The following is a 15,318-nucleotide window of genomic DNA, read 5'->3' as shown; positions in this document are numbered from 1 at the left end:
CGAAGGCCCAAAAGATACCCTAGGTGATTCTTAGCACCAAAAAACATATAATGTTGTCATTTGAACTTACATAATCTCTCCACTTGTGCGAATAGAAAACATTGAAAGTGGCAGCCTAGTAGATCTTCTTGTTAGCCTCCGTTCGCACAGTGGGTGCTTCTGGTATACTTACGAACGTGTCACCCTCCGAAAATTGGCAATATGCGCACATCCCATTCGCGGCATCACGGACATAACCACCAGCTTCCCGTGCATAAGCACCTGCATATTCTTGGCAAGTCATGCCGGAAGGCGGACTAAATTGGGCCTCTTCGCGTTCCACGCATTGCACGGGAACTTTGTGGGTGACAACACCCAGGAGTCCCTCGAGCAAATAGTGAAAAGGCGTAAGCCAATACATCCAGGATTGCCAAAAATGAGGTAGAGCTGAATAGGGAACGATAACACCGCAAAACGACACGACAAAGGTGAAGAATGATGGAACTAGCAGAGATGCAAATAACTCATTTGGTGCAAAGGCTGCAATGAATTGGCCGAAGCCGATATAGTAGCACTCATACACCATGAGCAGCATCCATGTATAGCCCGAGCTGAACGAGTCGCGAGGGAACCAGATACCCCAGTACCTAGATCTCGTAAGATATTCGAAGCTTCATGGAATCAGTATGTCACTTACCAGCAGTTGAAGTACACAGATCCTGCGAAAATCGAGTATGGGAGCTCTGGTAAGATTGTGCTCACTACAAATGCAACCCATGAGTACATTTTGGAGCTGGACTCGCGCGACTCGTAGATCCCTCGGAAATGAAGGTATCGTGGCTGTAGCTGCTGAATGAGAGGGGGCGAGATAGTAAGGGTCATGAAGATGGAGAAGAGTCTCGACTGCATGTCAATATAGCTGTTCCCAAGATGCCAGAATGTGAACGTATTGAAAAGGCCGGTAAAGATATGAAGCATCATTTTGCCCTAGAACATAGTATTAGCAGCACGATCGCCAGATATACATAAAGAAACAAGATGCCGTACCAAAATATAATCAGGAAGTCTCCAATATGCCACGAATGCTCTCCTAGTCACTGCCACGATTTGCGTATAGAGAGGCATTGCATATTCCCGATCATCTTTGATCTTTTCGTCGTCTTGCATCTCATGGCGGGAGCTGATAATGTTCTCTACCTCATCTGTAAGCTTCTTGGATTCTGGAGAGTCGGCCCACACATCACCCCAGTCTTGGCCCTTATAATCCGGGTTGCCAGCACCGATGACCTCGAGCATGTACTGAAGATGAGTCAGAGAATTCTTCGGTGTGGGTCTAAAATCGGTGATGAGCACCTACCTCTGCCGGGTTAGCATTAGACGGGCACTTTTTTCCTCCATTGCGCTCAAAGTAGTCTATCAGGGTCTTGGAGTCGAGTCCAAGAGCACCGTTGTATACCACCCGACCACCACTCTTCAGCAGAAGTAGATCATCAAACTGCTCGAAAAGCACAGCCGATGGCTGGTGAATAGTGCAAAGTACGGCTTGTCCTGCATCTGCCAATCTCCGAAGGAAGCGGACAATATTGAAAGCTGCGAGCGAGTCGAGACCGGAAGTTGGCTCGTCCAGGAATAGAAGTAATTCTGGCTTGCTGGCAAGCTCCACCGCAATAGTGAGTCGCTTTCTCTGCTCTTGGTTCAATCCAGATCCCTGGGATCCGACCGTCGCGCCAGCAATGGGCCGCATTTCGAGTAAGTCAATAACCTTCTCGCAGTAATCGTACTTTTCTTTCGCTGGCACTTCCTTTGGCTGACGCAAGAGGGCTGAAAATCTTAGGGACTCTCTCACAGTCGCAGTTGGTTCATGAATGTCCATTTGTTCGGCAAACCCGGTCGCTCTTTGGAAGCTTTTTGGGAGAGGTCTATTATTGTGAGATGAGCAAAGTTGCTGGATTTCGGAGCAATATCTTACTTTCCATCGACCAAGAAGCTGCCAGTGACGACTCCGAAGTTGATTCTCTGTGCCAAGGCATTGAGAAGTGTGGTTTTTCTTGAGTCAATTAGCCATCGTTCATTCTAGGTCTAAACGGCAATGTCACTTACCCTGCACCAGATGCGCCCATCAACGCTGTAAGCCGACCGGGCTTGACATAACCGTGAACACCTTGTAGCAAATTCAGCTGACCACCTTTGTAGGGGATCGTATAGTTCACGTCCTGCCAAGTGAAAATCGATGTACTCTTGGCAATGTCCTGAACTTTCTCATTTGTTTCTTTATCCTTCAATTCGGGAGTTGCACCATTCTTTGTCGCTGACTCTTCATCCACTGGTGGCCCAGTATGCTCAATTGCATCTTCCACCGTCTTCGGTGCTTCACCTCTCTTGAAAATTGTGACGGAGCTTCCACCCTTGTTAGGCTTCTGGATCTCCATTCCGAGCATTGTCAGAGCGACGAAGAAGAGAAACCATCCAATGATGATGCCAAAGTTGCGCCACAAATGCGCGCGGCTATACGTGAAGGCAGTCTTGATATAGTCGGCCCCATTGACTGTTAACTTATCAGGAGTGCTTCCTTGTATAGCGCAGGTCTGATGACCTGGAGATGCATTTGGACCCGCAGGAACGATGTATGGTGCCTCGCATATGATATCGAGATTGTGAAACTCGTTGGCCATCAATGATTCAAAGGCATATTGCATGGGGTTGATCCAGATAAGCCATTTGAGCCACGGGTGCATTTTCCAAGGAGGGATGAGGTATCCTGGTTGCTAATTTTAGCAGATCCTATATGGGGCTTTCCAATATACTTACCCGTGTACACAACAAGTGCCTGAATTGCAACTCCAGTAAGGCGAGTAGCTAAATAAACGTCAGTGAAGTTCCGAGGTTTTTTCTGTAGATAATATTACCAATGTCCAGTGATCCACATAACGCTCCAAGAGATCGGAAGAACGAGTACATCGTCATAGTGAGTATGAAAATGAAAAGCAAATTAATGAAAAATTGGGAAGGTGTCCGGGAAAGATTTGCCATGCTGCAATGGGGGTTAATGAATTGTGGGCAAAGGGGTATGGGGATTGATCATACAAATATACTATTAGGTCAAAGAGCACAACCTGAATAAACACCAACGGAACATCCACGACAACCTGCGCCAGGGCATACGCTGATGGGCGATAGAAGGAACTGGATCTGTTAGAGTAATCCTTTGCAAACTCAATAGTCAAGCGGAAACATACAAGCTTTTGTGTTTCAGAAGAATTGGTCGACTATGAAATGCCGACGTGAGCTCTGCTAGAGCAAGCAGAGCATTAAACAAAAGGATGAAGAACATGACACCTCCCCTAGTAAAAATTCCAGAGCTAGAGGACAGTTAGCTTTGACAGCTTCGAAGCTTTGGGGGTTTGACGAACCTTGTATTGGGGAGGTTGAAGAACAAACTCCCCACGATCAAAGCTTGGAAGATAATGACCCCCCATTTCCCAGCCAGCGCCGCTCGGTCTCCAAACATCACGAGAAATTGCCGATGAGTAAGAATCATAACCTGCTTCCAAAATGAGACAGTGTAATTCTTAGTCTTCATGTTCTTTCTGGCAGTCTCTTTTTCGTGCGCCCCTTCTTGTATCTCTTTCTCAAACCTTTCAACGTCGGTGAAGGAAGCCTTGAAAGCATCACTGTGGCGATATGCAGCTTGAAACTCGTCAGCGGTACGGGGAATCCGGTCTTCCCAACCAGGCTTGACGCGTCTTGCGTGTGGATCACTGACAGATGTCAAGAAATCAGGGGTTGTCCATCGTGGTGGACACTCGAAACCCAGTCGTTCAAAGTAGGCCTTGGCGTCTTCGGATCGACCGTAAAAAGCGCACTTTCCATCTTCAATCAGGATAACTTTATCGAACAGATTAAACAAGTTTTCAGAAGCTTGGTAAAGAGCGACTAGCGTTGAGACGTGCGCGGTATTGGTCAAACTTCTCAAGCTCTGGACATACTCGAGTGCCGTGCTCGCGTCCAGACCTTTCGTCGAGTTATCCCAGCATTGTGTGCTAGCTTTGGTAACCATGGCCTCCCCGATCGACACTCGCTTTTTCTCTCTGAATTCAATTTGATCAGCACGGACTTGAAGTTCAAGAATATGGTGAACAATATTCTACTTACCCTCCAGAAACTCCTCGGATAAGCTCGTTGCCAACTCGAGTTCCTAAAGCATGCTCGATCCAAAAGAGCTTGGCGATCGCTGTGAGAAACGTCTGCTGGTAATCTTTCTGACTCTCTCCTGGAATTCGTGAGGATTTATCCGGGGTTCTGGTCTTGAGAGCGAAGAGCAACGTGTCTCGCACAGTCAAAGTGGCATAGTGAAGATCATCCTCGGGATTATATGACACTATTCCGGTTATTTTATAAATATCCTTGAGATGAGGTAACACTTACCCTCTGACCTATAGCTCTTTGCCACGGTGGACGAATCAGCTCCGCCATACCTCACATCGCCTTCGATGCTCTCATATCCATATCGTTGATTTCCAATCACCTTCAAAAAGGTTGAACAACCGGATCCAGGACGACCCAGCACGAGAAGCATTTCTCCCGGTCGGACGCAACCGGTGAAATCATTCAAAATAGTGCGAATATCGGCCTTTCCAGCTCCAGTGCTCTTTCTACCCCGAATTAATAATCTTTTGATCAACCTCGGGATACCAAGAAAGATATCGCCATTGGTGGGCTGGAGAGCTGCTCCAAGGCCCACGCCTTTGACAGACAGGTTCTTCCAGACTACTCCGGCATGTCTTGTATTTTCTTCCTCGGAGTTTGCTTTTCGCTCTTCACCAAACATCCGAGAAATCAGCCGTTCGATCGTTGCCCATTCTTCGCCCTCATGGCCGGACGCATAGCTGCGTCGGTGGGTCAATGTTTGTGCAAGACTTGTATCAGTCAGTTGAGCTTCCTCTGAGCCTCCATCAGGCTGGTTTGTTGGTGCACTGTGAATCGGAGCAAAATCTTCCTCTTGGCCGGACTCAGAAGATGTATCGACACTTGCAGGAGCAGATTCGGTTGAAGCGCGCCTTCCTGTTCGTGACCCCAACGTCGTACCACTATCGGGACGGTCCTGGCTCATAATGATCTTGAATTGATACTTATTCGATAAGGGCAATTATGATGGTAGTGTGCCACTGGTAAATGGCTTAAAGACAGAGAAAATCACACCTTGGGGACATGCTAATTGTGCTCAAACCAGGTAGAATATACCGTACTGACCATCAACCGACTATATAGCAGATTCAAACTAATGTTTCAGAAGGTGAGCGGTAGTTACGTCAAGCATCACAGGCCAGCCAGGTTATGGTACTCGGTGTCGGAGCTTGAGGCTCCCGGGCAGCTTCCTAAAGTCCGACTACATCCGGGCAGGGGGGGCCTGTTCATCGTCCAATAATATGACGAGAGTTACATGAGCACATTCCGATTATGGGAATTGTATGGCTTGATCTAGATGATACTACCATGGACATTGCACCCCGGACTTCAAAGCTCCCGGACAGCGGAGGTTACAGGCCCGATCATGAAGTCATCGATCGGCCGATCGTGCCTAAGTCTCTTTGGCCTTTGATCTAGGCCCTTTCTATTCCTTGCTGAATATTTCTGACCTTGCAAGGTATGCGACTAGAAAGGCAATACTTGGTTAAGAAAGTTCGATATCGCGTGTTCTTAGGTGCTACCAGGACCAAATGATTTGCATGTTCACCGGGGCTTGTTGCTAAGGTGTACATGTTCTTCCGATTATTTTTAAGATATCGGCTGCCACCAGTTTATTGACCCGACCGGATAGATTCAATAAAAATAAAAGATCATCGATCCAAATTCTAAGATTGGTTTTAGTCAAAAGAAATACATTCAAATGCGGGCAGCAAAAAGTGAGTTTGTTTGAGCGGATCCTCAAAGCACCGTCACTCGAGTGTCATTAAAGACCTTACCCTTTATTCGTTAATTGATTTCACAATTATGCCAAATACAAGCTCCGAACAGTTTTAATTTATCTAGCTAACAGGCCCTGGAGGTGACCAAAAACAGCAGAAAGCAAGGGGAATATGCCTTACCGTACGAATGTGGTCTCGAACCCCATTTTTGACGTGTTTCTATAACACCTCCCAGCTCGCACCTCCCACTTTTGAAAATTAAATTTTCTGGAGCGAAAAACCCGAGAATTTATCAGAAGGACCGCCGCCTCCTTCGATTGCAGCGGTTTGCGATCCACGATACAGCTCCAGCGTGGACAGCGAGAAGATGACTCGCCTCGCGTTGGAGGGCCGCATCAGTCAGCTATTCAGAAAAGTTCGGTCAGGCTTCTATGAAGCTGACAAATGAATGGTTCAACGCGATGATGTTGTCGAAGATCGCACTCATATCAGCCGACTCCAGCCGCTCGCAAACGGGGCAGGCATGATATCGTTTAGCTGGACTTGTGCATATTAAAGCTGAATGGAATCAAGGGCCAGGTTTAAAATGGCGAGGAGTTCGACCTACAGCTTCCTAAGCTTAAGTTGTCATCTAAGCGCCAAGCATATTTGGAGCATGACTTTCAACGCCTATTTCAAATATTCAGGCTCCTTTTTCTTTATTCCTTAGATGTGGGTAGAATGGCATAAATATCCTCTTTGTCTTTAATATACACTGAACAACAGCGACTAGCTGAATATTAGCTAGCTACTACTATTCCTAAATGCTTATAATGAGCTTGAAGAAACATTTCTTTATGTCTAGAGCGCTTGTAGGCTTCGAAAGACGAGCAAATCTACTAAAGTGAAGATCAGAGGCTGAGTGCGCTACTGTTTGCTAGGGAATGATGGGTACGGCTCCTAAAGTGGTTAGATTGAACTGATAAGACATTCCTGAAAGAAAAACCGAACTTTAACGTACCGAAACCTGCCCAGCAGTACTGGAGAAACAAGCCTCTTCTGCAATTGTTACAATGGTGTCAACACACAATAAGCCTCAATCGACTGCCGGTCGGACCTACTTACTGTTTTATAACACTATCGGTGCCTCCCTTTGGTTACATATCCTATTCACCACGGTTGCGACATTGATCTTTTCCCCTGATGTCTCAGCCGTGTACACATCGCTCGAAGCATGGACTCGATGTGCTCAGACCTTAGCCGTAGCTGAGATACTGCATGCCGCAACAGGTATCACCCCCACTCAAAGCTATCCTCCCAAGACTGATACCTAAAATTTCCGCTATGGATTGCAGGAGTCATCCGATCCCCTGTATTTACCACCTTTACGCAGGTATTTGCCCGCACAGTCCAGGTCTGGGCCATCAACTATGCATTTCCTGATATCACTGCGCTTTCATTGGCCTATACGGCCATGCTTCTTGCCTGGGCAACAGCTGATGCGATCCGGTATTTGTATTTTGTTATCTTGTTGGCAGGATATCCCGTTCCGCGGGCTTTAAAATGCTTGAGGTAAGTCCCCTCTCCTCACCCTTTTCCTTGAAATTTTCTTGGCCATGACCGAGTTCCCGTCTCTTTCTTCCCCCTCCTTGTTTATCCGGTCCGCGTCTGAATTTAGCCTTGACGACAAAGATACATCAGGTTGACACTATTAGATACTCTCTTTTCATAATCCTGTACCCCGTTGGCATCAGCAGCGAATGGTGGTTGATGTATCAGGCGACTACAGTCACGGATAACCAAGCTGTGGCGGCCCTCTTTTACTTCTTCCTGGGTCTCTATGTGCCTGGTGGGTGGCAGATCCTTGCTTTTCATATATTCCAGGGTTAAGACTAATATGTTTCAGGCTCGGTGATGATGTATTCATATATGCTTAAGCAGAGATCTAAGGTTTTGGCACGTGAATAAGTTCTTAGCTATCTCCCCCTCGGCAGCATACAGAAAGCCGAGTCGCATCATTTGGGACTATAATCCTTTGCAGAAGGTCTTTCCAGTCTATTGAAAAGAACACAGCGACGTTTTGCTAAAGTGATGTCCCCGCGCAATCGAGCGCGTGGCGTGATATCGGGGACGCTGTAGTGCCACGCTGTGGACAAATAGCTTGAACCCTTTTCCCCTTTTGAGATAATCAAAAATATTGAAAAATTCATGGATTTTATAATCTTTTTTGTGTTATATGAAATAGCTAGATTGTATAGCTAATAAGATATTCTTTTCTTACCGCGCGTCGTTGTCGTTTCAAGGGTATAGCATCATTGCGCATGAGTGGCATGGTGAGTACATAGTAGATTTTTTTTAATTAGCCGGATGCAGTTGTAAAAACGTAGTAATACTTGGATAGGTGCTAAGTATATGGCCTAGGGAAAGGAATGATAAGAATGCGGAAAGGGGGAGGAGGTTGCATAGGGCCAATTTGGGTTCACATTTCGAAGTAAGTGAGGGAGAGATTACGTGACGGCGTACAGAGCACTTGATTTAGAATAGGTAGAACTGATGTGGAACGGAAACTCATTTCCCTCATTTTGCAGGATAGAAGACTCGGCTTTCGAGAGAAATTGTTGGAAATGTCACATTGCATGTACTTTGTAGGTGTGAAATAACATTTGAAGGGTGAGTGTTGGCAATCTATCCCCTTCAGACCTCCGACGTATACTATTCTGTTCGAAAATTCCTCGCAAAGCAGTAAACTTTATGTCATTGTACCCCACGGGCCTAGTATAGAGCGACAGCGCGTTGGTGGACAACGCGGATTGTTACAGAGAGCACGCGAAAAAGCACTAAATGACGACGCTCAACTGTCGGCTCCGTTATCCTGAGATCAGTTGCACAGCCCTCCGCGGTCCGTGCATCCTGCTGTTCTTGAAGAGTGATCCGTCTATAGGCATTCTTCATCTCGGTGGGCATTTTCTCTATTAATAAATACTGTGAGCAACATGGAGATCACCGGATAAATAATGACAGTGGCTCGTGTTAGATACAAGATTCCCGGATGCAGGGGGCAGGCAAAGTCCGTCTCACTGAATCCGAGAATGGCGCTTTCGGAACACCTCGCAGGTCATCCTTCGGAATGTGATTATCTCTAGATAACACCCAAGATCAAGGTAAGCTAGAGCTTTGTAAGGCCGAAGAACTAATTTGAAAGGCAAAGAAAGCTTGTTGACTCGTTTCAGGCCTGGTTCATCCGGCATCTCAATTGCGTTAGTGTCCTGCGGGTGAGATTGTAAAGACCCCTTTCCGACCACTCATGGGCATTCGGATACTGGGCTGTATGGCATCGTAGGCTTCCGACTGTCAAAATAGTCAGCCCTACGTCAGAGCCGATGAAGCTATTCAGGGAAGGCAATTTGTGGTCGGTCTTGCCCAAGTGGTGTCTCCATCTTGACGGATGATCGGCCGGGAAAGCCCCGCTATCCGGTTTTAGCAGTCGGAACAACTTGAACTCGCAACACACCAGCATGAAGGGCTATCGGCTCTTTGGTTTTGCAACGGGCCTTAGGCTGGAATCTCTGAACATACAAATAGCTGGCTCGAGAACATCATCATCCATCATTGCATTCAGCATCATATCTCAGCATTCAAACAGAAAGCCATTTTAAGGCAAAGCCAACTAAGCATCAATCGTCATCACAAAAAACCTTCTGCACCTACTCTAATCTACTCTATCCCCAATCATCATTTCTATCGACATGGGTTCTACCGGCATGGGTTTCGAAAGTAAACGAGTCGCCGTCGTTGGCGGTGGGCTTGGTGGCATGGCTTTCATGAATGCCGCATTGTTCGCCGGCCTGAAAAACGTCCAGTGCTATGAGCAGGCACATCAATTCGGTGAGGTCGGCGCCGGTGTAGATATCTCCGCCAATGCCAACCGCATCCTCGATACGTTTGGTCTTCAAGAGTCTCTGCTCCGCTGCTCTTCACCTCAACTGCCTTATTATATGCAGTACCACAGCTACCAGACCGGCGAATACCTTGCTCATATTGAAGAGTTCTCAAAGCCGCATGCACGCCTGATTCACCGCGCTCATCTCCTGGATTCTCTTAAGAAGCCTGTCCCAGGTGACCATCTTCACTTGCAGAAACGCCTCGCAGTTATCGATCGCAACACCAGTCCTGATGCTGCACCGTACACCCTTCACTTCGAGGACGGTACTACCGTTGACGCTGATATTGTGATTGGCTGCGACGGTATCAAGAGCAGGGTTCGCCGCGAGCTAGGCTTCGGTGACTCCCCCAAATATTCCGGCCAGGTTGTCTACCGTGGCTTCGTCGAGTATGAGGATCTACCCGAAGAGACCTCCAAGCTCCTTCGCAACGTCGTCAACTTCCGTGGTCCGAAGCGCCATATCCTGTGCCTGCCTATTGGCAACCCATTTACACAGACTGACCGTATCGGTGTCATTGGATTCATGTCTGAACCTCTTGATTCCTGGGACTCCGAGAATTGGATGGCCCGTGCGGATATTGAAACACTCCACGAGCATGTGAAAGACTGGTGCCCCCAAGTCCAGGACGTCATCGAGGGTCTCCACAAGGGCTCATCTGATGGCCGCATGATGAAGCAAGCACTATATGTTCGCGACCCAATTGCCAAGTGGTTTGAGATAAAAGAGAGTCAGAACAACGCGGGTATTCTTCTTCTTGGTGACGCAGTTCACTCCACTCTTCCTCATCAAGGTGTGTCCATATTTAATACATGATACAAATCCCGGACATATTGACTAACACCATATGATAGGCCAGGGTGTCTGCATGGCCATCGAGTCCGGTATTGCACTGGCTACCATTCTTACCCACTGGAAGAATGATGACCTGCACGCTGCATTCCAGTTCTACCAGGATTTGCGCAAGCCTCGCACTGATCGGGTCACAAAAACCAGTTTTGAGGCTGGCAAATTGGCCAGCTCCGACGATCCTGATCACTTCAGCGAAAATTTCAACCCGGACGCATTGATGGAGCGCATGAAGTGGATCATGGAGTACAATGTTCTGGATGACCTGAAAGTCAAGGGTGCCGAGTACATGGACTTCCACGATTCCCGAGTCTAACGGACATTCAACTCCAGTGCTCAAATATTCAGCCTATATGCTTTGTGAAATGGAAATCAAGTGGGTGAGCTCCTAAGCTTTCACATCTCTTGACTAGTTTTATATACTGTATACAATGATCTTCCCCACTTGAAGAGTTCTTGCTTTTGGTCTCTGGACTTATTCTCAGTTATCATGATTTTTGTGTTCGCTTTAGGTTTGCTACTTTGTTTATAAAGTTTCCGCGGTGCCATCTCGTTCTGGGTCCTATCATTCAGTATAGATTTTAATGTAACTTTAGCTCGGTTATTCAAATATGACGTTTATGTGAATTTCATATTTCCCCTCCTTCTTTTCTCTCTCCTGTCCATAGAGATAAACTAGAGCAGAGCCCAACAATTCATTCATCAAGGCTTTGCTCTTTTTGAACAGTATTTTTCTATCAACATTTCAAGCGTACTCAATGAGAACCGTTCAGAGGCCGGCTCAGCAGATGACTGGAAAATTCCAAGACCCTTGAGATGATCTGATTGTTGCACTATGAACCTCCTTTTCTACCTGATCCGTGGTAACGCAGTGCGATTCCTCGGCTTTCGCAACTCAAGAAATCAACTTGGTTCGAATGAATGACGCCTTCAATTTCGGTTCACCTGATGCATCATGTACATGGAATACAATTCTGTGTCCTGAATCCTGCCGCTACGGATATGAACGATATTCACTTTGTGCCATCACCTTAACTGGTCTTCTTACTATTGCTACTTCCTATCATCTCTAGTGCCCCTCTCTCGGCAGCTTTTATGACACGACACAGCACGGTCTCCCTTCTCGACGTATATCAAGAGATTTCAGAAATATAGTCACAAGGAAGAATTGGGCGGGTACGACTTAGATATCAAAATCCACGAAAGCCCGAAAAAGGGACATAGAAAACATTTGAAGAGCATGGAAAATAGTACGTGGATACACTGGGATAAGCAGCAGCTCTCCAGGGAGCCAATCAGGCCGATTTCAGAGCTTAGCCTGTAGAAGTGAAATAAGCTAATGTCTAAAATGTTGCAGCTATAGCGATTGCTGGATGGCGTATTCCGTCATACTGGCCATCCGCTATTCATGGCCGTACTCATGGCGGTCACAATATTATCGTATAGAATTTCTAGATGGCCACACCTAGTTCAACAGCGCTGAACGTGAAAATATGCGTTTTCCAAGGTGAGGCTCAAAACAAGGAACCCCAAGACCACCCTCACACAACGTCATTGTCATCTGGGCTAAACGGCGGGAGGATCCGCAAGCTGGTGGGGCACACGCAAACAGTCACTCAAGGGAACGTCTTTACCAGTCAGTCTCCCTTAGTAAAGAACAATAGTTGACTCAACCGTGGAAGTAAACATGTTACCAAAACAGAGCTCCCGAGACTACAAAATTTAGGCGCGATCAGGGTATCATGTTGCATGCTACAATTGAGGTAGAATGCACGGACCTCTTTTTGCCGACACTCACCGACAATCAACCGCCACGCCGTCTCAAGGGCGCATTATTTTGATCCGCGTCTTCCGGGAACCAGCTCAAAACCCTGGAAATTTTTAAGCTCTCGCCCTGAGTACCAAAAATTACTCTCTGGAAATACAAGGAGCTTGCTACACGATGGAACCCCCCAGTGTGGTTCCCTTCTGGGGCCCTCAAACATCCTACTTGAAGTAGGTTGCGATCTCGCCCAGTTTCTGCAACAGTGACTAACAATTCCGTTCTAGCTTCTGTGAGGAGGTATTTTTTTTTCTCCAGTTAAGATTTTTCAAAGGGTCCAATGCTGATTCGATTGACAGGATTATGTCGTGACACGATTCATTGCGGAGTTCATCAATACACTCAGCAGCTTCATTTTCAGTGAGTGCAAAGGTTTCAAATAACGCGGTCCCGATTTAATTAACAGAACTTTATAGTCATCTATGGTACATACGGTCTCAGGCAGCTTGCTCAGAAGCAGCAGTCTGGTGGTCTTCGATTAATGTCGTATCTCGGATTGATTGGAGTCGGCGTCTGCTCCGGAGGCTACCATATGACTCTCAAATATCACACGCAGATGTGTAAGTGCTCTCCAATTCTCCTTTTGTCTCCCCTATATGGCACTCTCTTACTCACAGGCACCATTAGCGGATGAGTTGTCGATGCATCTCCTCACGACCCCTCTTCTTTATCGCATCCTTATCTTTCAAGCTAGTCCACAACGGACCAAGATAATTGGAGCAATCCTTCTTACCCTTTTCACTATCGTGATGGTGGCTCATATGGTCATGGATGAGTTCATTATTCATGCAGGTGCATTCGCTTTATCGGTGTACCTGATCGCTACGCGGACCTTGAAAATCATCCCTCAGCAAGTGCCCGATCCTGCGATCCGGGGATGTCTCCGCAGAATCTCATTCTTTGGTTGCTGTATGTATTCCCTATCCAATGTCTCCCTTCCTACCCAAATTATATAATTCTAACGACTATAGCCTGCTTCGCCTTTGGTTACTTTGTTTGGCTGATTGACGTTTGGGCCTGCGGGATGTTGACCCAAACTCGACAGGCAGTTGGTCTGCCATTGGCATTCCTGACTGAGCTGCATGGTTGGTACGCGATTGCTCTTTCCCTTATCATATCTGTAAACCCAAATGCTAACAAGAACATATAGGTGGCACATTTTTACCGCCATTGGCGGCTATGTCGCGGTCGCAATTGTGGACATGGTTACGACGGGTAAAGTCCTTGAAGACCCTACTAAGGAGTTCGCTTGGCCCATCGGCCCAGCAGCACGAGTTATTGAGTCTCTAAATGCGCCCAAGAAACATGATTAACTCGGAGCAAAAAGCTCCTTCCAGAGAACGTCCAGGTATCTGTCAATGATGCCCTGAGAGCTTCTTTCATGGAGGACCCGATAGATTGCCTTGCCCGAATGGTTTCCAATAACAAAATATGAATAGAAGGATAAAGAATTTTAGTTTGCTCGTCCTCTCAGTATCTATCTCTAATCGATTTCGTAAACAAAGTAGATTTTGAAGCCTCATAGTTATAGTTATATAGACGGTGGCTTGATTCCCTGTTGGTCCGTGAGTCCCATGGTTCTTCTATTTATCTTACCCAACTCTGGCTCCATGGTTTTTTAGAGCTGGACCCTGCTGGCTGCATCCATCAAAGCTATTGATAGTGTCACCGCTCAAGCTTCTGTACATACGCGCTTCCAGATTTTCGCCTACGCGAGGCCCTACAACGGTTCTGTACGAAGAACGCAGACTATGGATTTTAGGTGTAAAGTCCAACCCCACCCGACATTCACGCTGGATCCACTCACTAAGATAAGGTATAAAGGCTTTTCCACCGGTTCGCCGCACCGATATGAAAGTCCAATACCTTGACCATCAGCGGGCGGGTCAATAAATCACCTATTCATAGTTAGGAACATTTTCGCTGTACCATTTAAGACAATCAGCCTCCATCGCTCAGGGCGCAAACCTGTTTTGATGATAGCTTTTGCTCTGGACCCTCGCCTCGTTGGACCCTGAAGTTACGTTGAGCCCTGGCGGACCAACACCCGGAGCAGTATGGGTTATGCCATGGGACTATAACAGCAAAAATAGCGAGGAATTACATAGATTCGGTCTCCACTGCAGTATGCACTGCGACATACTCAAAGCACTTCAATATCGCTAAGTTTCATACTAAGCTCTTAAATCCGCCACCAAGTCATCCGTAGGAGTCGTCTCGTGGTCTCACAAATGCTGAGGAATGTCCTCATCCAAAAGAGCATCTTCCCATAGAGACGGAAGTTGCTCCTTTGTGTCCTCCGGGACAGACTCATTGACACTAAACCACTTATTTCCAGGCTCGATTAGATCAGGCTCCACGGTACAATTGCAAGGTGGTGTAATCTCATCCCACTCAGTATAGCATAACCTGCACCAAGTATGACCGCGTAGGCTTGAGCCACCAGAAATACACTTCGCGTCGTTGGTGCTCTCGTGAGCCTTCCCACAGTGACTGCCGCCGTATTTATTTCAGGTAGTGTGGGAGACCTTACATGTGCAACCCTGGCAATTTCCGGATGGGAAGGCTCGCACCTTGGCTTGACAGCAGACGTACGGGCCGATGCTGGTACATACGGCTTTTTTGCCGTCGCATCTAGGTTTGCTGTATTGGAGGAGATTGACGGCTTCTGTGAACATAGAGAGGCCCAGGAAGAAAGAAATTGCTTGCTAAAGACGCATTTATGTACAAGCCTAAGAGGAGATGGCTGGAAGAGGTCACGGGAGCTGTTTTACCTGTTAAATTGTTTAGAGAAGGGAAATAGTCGCATTTTATATATACATCTCTGGATAATCCATAGTGG

General features: G+C 46.9%; 4 protein-coding genes across 4 annotated transcripts; 3 read left to right on the top strand and 1 right to left on the bottom strand.

The window, feature by feature from the left end:
• Nucleotides 1-115: 115 nt before the first annotated feature.
• On the bottom strand, nucleotides 116-5,089 carry N7443_008895 (putative ABC transporter; the record flags this gene model as incomplete). Its single annotated transcript, XM_056888951.1, has 13 exons — nucleotides 116-626; nucleotides 677-966; nucleotides 1,027-1,278; nucleotides 1,337-1,898; nucleotides 1,949-2,026; nucleotides 2,080-2,737; nucleotides 2,788-2,835; nucleotides 2,886-3,010; nucleotides 3,064-3,162; nucleotides 3,216-3,338; nucleotides 3,390-4,067; nucleotides 4,132-4,357; nucleotides 4,405-5,089. 13 exons carry the CDS (start codon nucleotides 5,087-5,089, stop codon nucleotides 116-118), a joined length of 4,335 nt encoding a protein of 1,444 aa, XP_056738253.1.
• Nucleotides 5,090-7,208: 2,119 nt separating this feature from the next.
• On the top strand, nucleotides 7,209-7,754 carry N7443_008894 (putative membrane protein; the record flags this gene model as incomplete). Its single annotated transcript, XM_056888950.1, is given in 3 exon segments — nucleotides 7,209-7,257; nucleotides 7,274-7,436; nucleotides 7,580-7,754. The coding sequence occupies 3 exon segments, from the start codon at nucleotides 7,209-7,211 to the stop codon at nucleotides 7,752-7,754; spliced, it is 387 nt and encodes a 128-aa protein (XP_056738252.1).
• A 1,856-nt stretch (nucleotides 7,755-9,610) lies between these two features.
• Nucleotides 9,611-10,970, top strand: N7443_008893 (uncharacterized protein; the record flags this gene model as incomplete). Its single annotated transcript, XM_056888949.1, has 2 exons — nucleotides 9,611-10,598; nucleotides 10,660-10,970. The coding sequence occupies 2 exons, from the start codon at nucleotides 9,611-9,613 to the stop codon at nucleotides 10,968-10,970; spliced, it is 1,299 nt and encodes a 432-aa protein (XP_056738251.1).
• A 1,626-nt stretch (nucleotides 10,971-12,596) lies between these two features.
• On the top strand, nucleotides 12,597-13,789 carry N7443_008892 (ceramidase; the record flags this gene model as incomplete). The annotated part of the gene is made up of 7 exons (XM_056888948.1): nucleotides 12,597-12,649; nucleotides 12,704-12,716; nucleotides 12,776-12,836; nucleotides 12,893-13,036; nucleotides 13,104-13,385; nucleotides 13,448-13,565; nucleotides 13,627-13,789. 7 exons carry the CDS (start codon nucleotides 12,597-12,599, stop codon nucleotides 13,787-13,789), a joined length of 834 nt encoding a protein of 277 aa, XP_056738250.1.
• Between the last annotated feature and the right edge of the window lie 1,529 nt (nucleotides 13,790-15,318).

This window comes from Penicillium atrosanguineum (genome assembly GCF_028827265.1).
Source record: "Penicillium atrosanguineum strain IBT 20685 chromosome Unknown utg000007l_segment0_segment0, whole genome shotgun sequence".
Lineage (NCBI taxonomy): Eukaryota > Fungi > Ascomycota > Eurotiomycetes > Eurotiales > Aspergillaceae > Penicillium > Penicillium atrosanguineum.
This window is presented reverse-complemented; position numbering and strand designations above follow the sequence as displayed.